The sequence below is a fragment of the Penaeus vannamei genome, chromosome 43 (genome assembly GCF_042767895.1).
Source record: "Penaeus vannamei isolate JL-2024 chromosome 43, ASM4276789v1, whole genome shotgun sequence".
Lineage (NCBI taxonomy): Eukaryota > Metazoa > Arthropoda > Malacostraca > Decapoda > Penaeidae > Penaeus > Penaeus vannamei.
In genome coordinates, this window is record NC_091591.1 from 9,252,979 (window position 1) to 9,255,478 (window position 2,500).

General features: G+C 38.6%; 1 protein-coding gene across 2 annotated transcripts in view; it reads left to right on the plus strand.

The window, feature by feature from the left end:
- The window catches only part of LOC138860769 (uncharacterized), a 10,135-nt gene that overhangs the window by 885 nt on the left and 6,750 nt on the right, over positions 1–2,500 (plus strand). For both annotated transcript variants that reach the window (XM_070119068.1, XM_070119069.1), the window contains exon 2: positions 1,787–2,500. This exon is cut by the window's right edge and continues 939 nt beyond it. In XM_070119068.1, the coding sequence (XP_069975169.1) occupies positions 1,787–2,500 (714 nt within the window). The remainder of the gene's footprint in view (positions 1–1,786) is intronic.

Genomic DNA, 2,500 nt, shown 5'->3' on the forward strand with positions numbered 1-2,500 from the left:
AAGTCTCCAATTGATGGACAGATCAATGCTTGAGTTAAGGTTGTACCTTGACGTACCCTTCGTGAACCCTTGTTATGTTGTTTGGAGAACTGTAAACAACTTGGAGTGAAGGGAGTTGGATGATATGTGTTGTTTTGTATTTTCCAGTCTCTTTTTCACCATTTGACGATGTATTTTATATAGTTTTTTTTAATGAAAATGGAAAGTTGGAACCGTATTGCATTTACGGTTCTTGTTTATGACCATTATTAACATTCAAGTGTAAAGAATTATTTTGTGGGTCAAAATATCCATATCCATGACTAAGTGGATATGTTTAAGATGTGAAGCATGGTATTTATAACCCACACAACAAAATGAGCAAATCCAATCAAATTGTAGCTTTTCATTTTTTCTTGCACCTCTATCTTTAAGCAGTTATGTATTTAGTGTATTTCTTTTTGTTTTCTTTATTGTTTTCCATTTCTTCTGACAAAATGACCAAATCCAATTCAATTGTAAACCATTCACTTTTTTCTTAAAACAGTTGTGTGTCTTGTGTATTTCTTTTTATTTTATTTATTTTTTTTTTCACTTCCCTGTCATAACACATTTTGACTTTTTTCCGCGACCTAAAGTGACTTCTACGAAAAATCCAATTGTAGGCTTACTAATCGTCTCTCAGGACCACATTTACCTCTGCTGTCCTCCGCGTGGCAATGGAGCTTGTAGGTCTCTCTCTATAAGGTTCGAGAAGGGATCCAAGACCGTTGCGTTGGCTTTAAATTCTTTGTCCGAGAGGAAATTCCATCGCCAGTTAGTTTCCTGTTTTCTATTTATAGGGTATTAGCAGGAACAGCCATATTCGTCAGCTGATGCAAGACTTTTTCATGTATTTATTCTTGTTTTTATTCATTAACGTTATTCTACTTTATTCATATTTTTTTGTGGTGTAGAGGTACTTTTTGATGGTAGATGAAGCAATTGCTCATGCCTGCCTGATACAGTTTGCCTTTATGACTGAGAAACGCAGGAGGTTGACTGAAGAAGACACTCCCGTTATTCTGATTTCCTGATTTTGACTAACAGAGCATTTTGTCTACTTCATTTTGGCTAATGTAATAGTTTTGTTCCCTCATTTAGAATGAACAGGTATTTTCTTTCTTTCATTCTGACCAAAAGGGTATATTCTGTCCCTCATATCAACTAAACGGGCATTTACTTTTATTTCTTCTTTTGATTTTGACTCAAAGGTCGCTAATGATAAGAAGAAAATGGTTATTTAAGGCCTGGTAAATCAGATTATACGAGTCTCTTATTTCTGCTTTGATTTTATACGACAATAGTCTTATAATTGTCGTGACATAGCACTGTACATTCGTGTAAATGCTACTTTGTTCTGTCTTCTTCAAAAAAATGAATTTTTAAAATTTCGAATTATATAATATACCGAATCGGTATACTCTATAATTGCTGGTATTCTAGTTCTACCAAAGTTAAAGAAAGATGAAAAATATCAAAATAATTGAATTTGGCAAATATGTACTCTACTTCGTTTTTAGTATGTTCGGTGTCTAGTGTATTCTTACATCGTCTTTTAATTTCTTTATCTCTAGCCATTTGATAGCTTTTGTTCTTTGTTCACATAACAAGAATTCTTTAGAGCACATTAAAGTTCCATCTGAATGATCTCTATCTTTCTCGGATTCTAATTACTGTCAAGGAAGGCCTTAGTTATATGCAGTCAGTCATGTGTTTTAAAAGGACCCTGTTTCGATACAAATGACGAGAAAGGAATCATTTACAGCTTTTGTACATGGCACCCAGACCATCCTCGTGCAGTACTGTGGCTCTGTGGGAGAAAATTTAACTTACCCCGTTCCTCTGCGCCAGTGGATCCCCGTCTGCGTGGTGCTCGATCTTCGGGCTCGATTCGTTGAACTCCTTTTCGAAGACAGGGTTGAGAGGTTTGGGCTTCGAGATTCAAATAACACGTGCCATGGGCTTCGCGGTGGAGGAAACCTTGTTTTGGGGCAAGACCAGGACGCGTACAATGGTGGGTATGTGCAGCTGCAGAGCTTGAGTGGGATTCTGGCCGAGTTTAGGGTGTACGACCACGTGTTGACCGGTGAAGAGATGAGGACGTTTGGTGGATGCAGGCCGATGGTGAACACGAACTCGACTCCTGTGGTCAGTTTTTCGAACGTTCGTCGAGATTTCGAAGCGGTGAATGTTGAGTTTGAGCAATTTCAGGAGGAAGATTACTGCCTGGCCGAATGGAACAACATCCTCATCTTCCCCGAACCGAGAACGTTTGAAGAAGCCATCCATTTTTGCAACATTTCTGGGGGTGCTATCACGGTTCCTACAAGCGAGGAAGCGAACCAATTGATCTTCAACAAAACCACGCGTTACGCTGAATTTTGCAACATCGGATATGTGGATTCCTTCTGGCTGGGAGTCAAGGGGATTGTGACCAGCCAGACATGGAACCATTACATCACCGGCAAAGTCCTTCAAT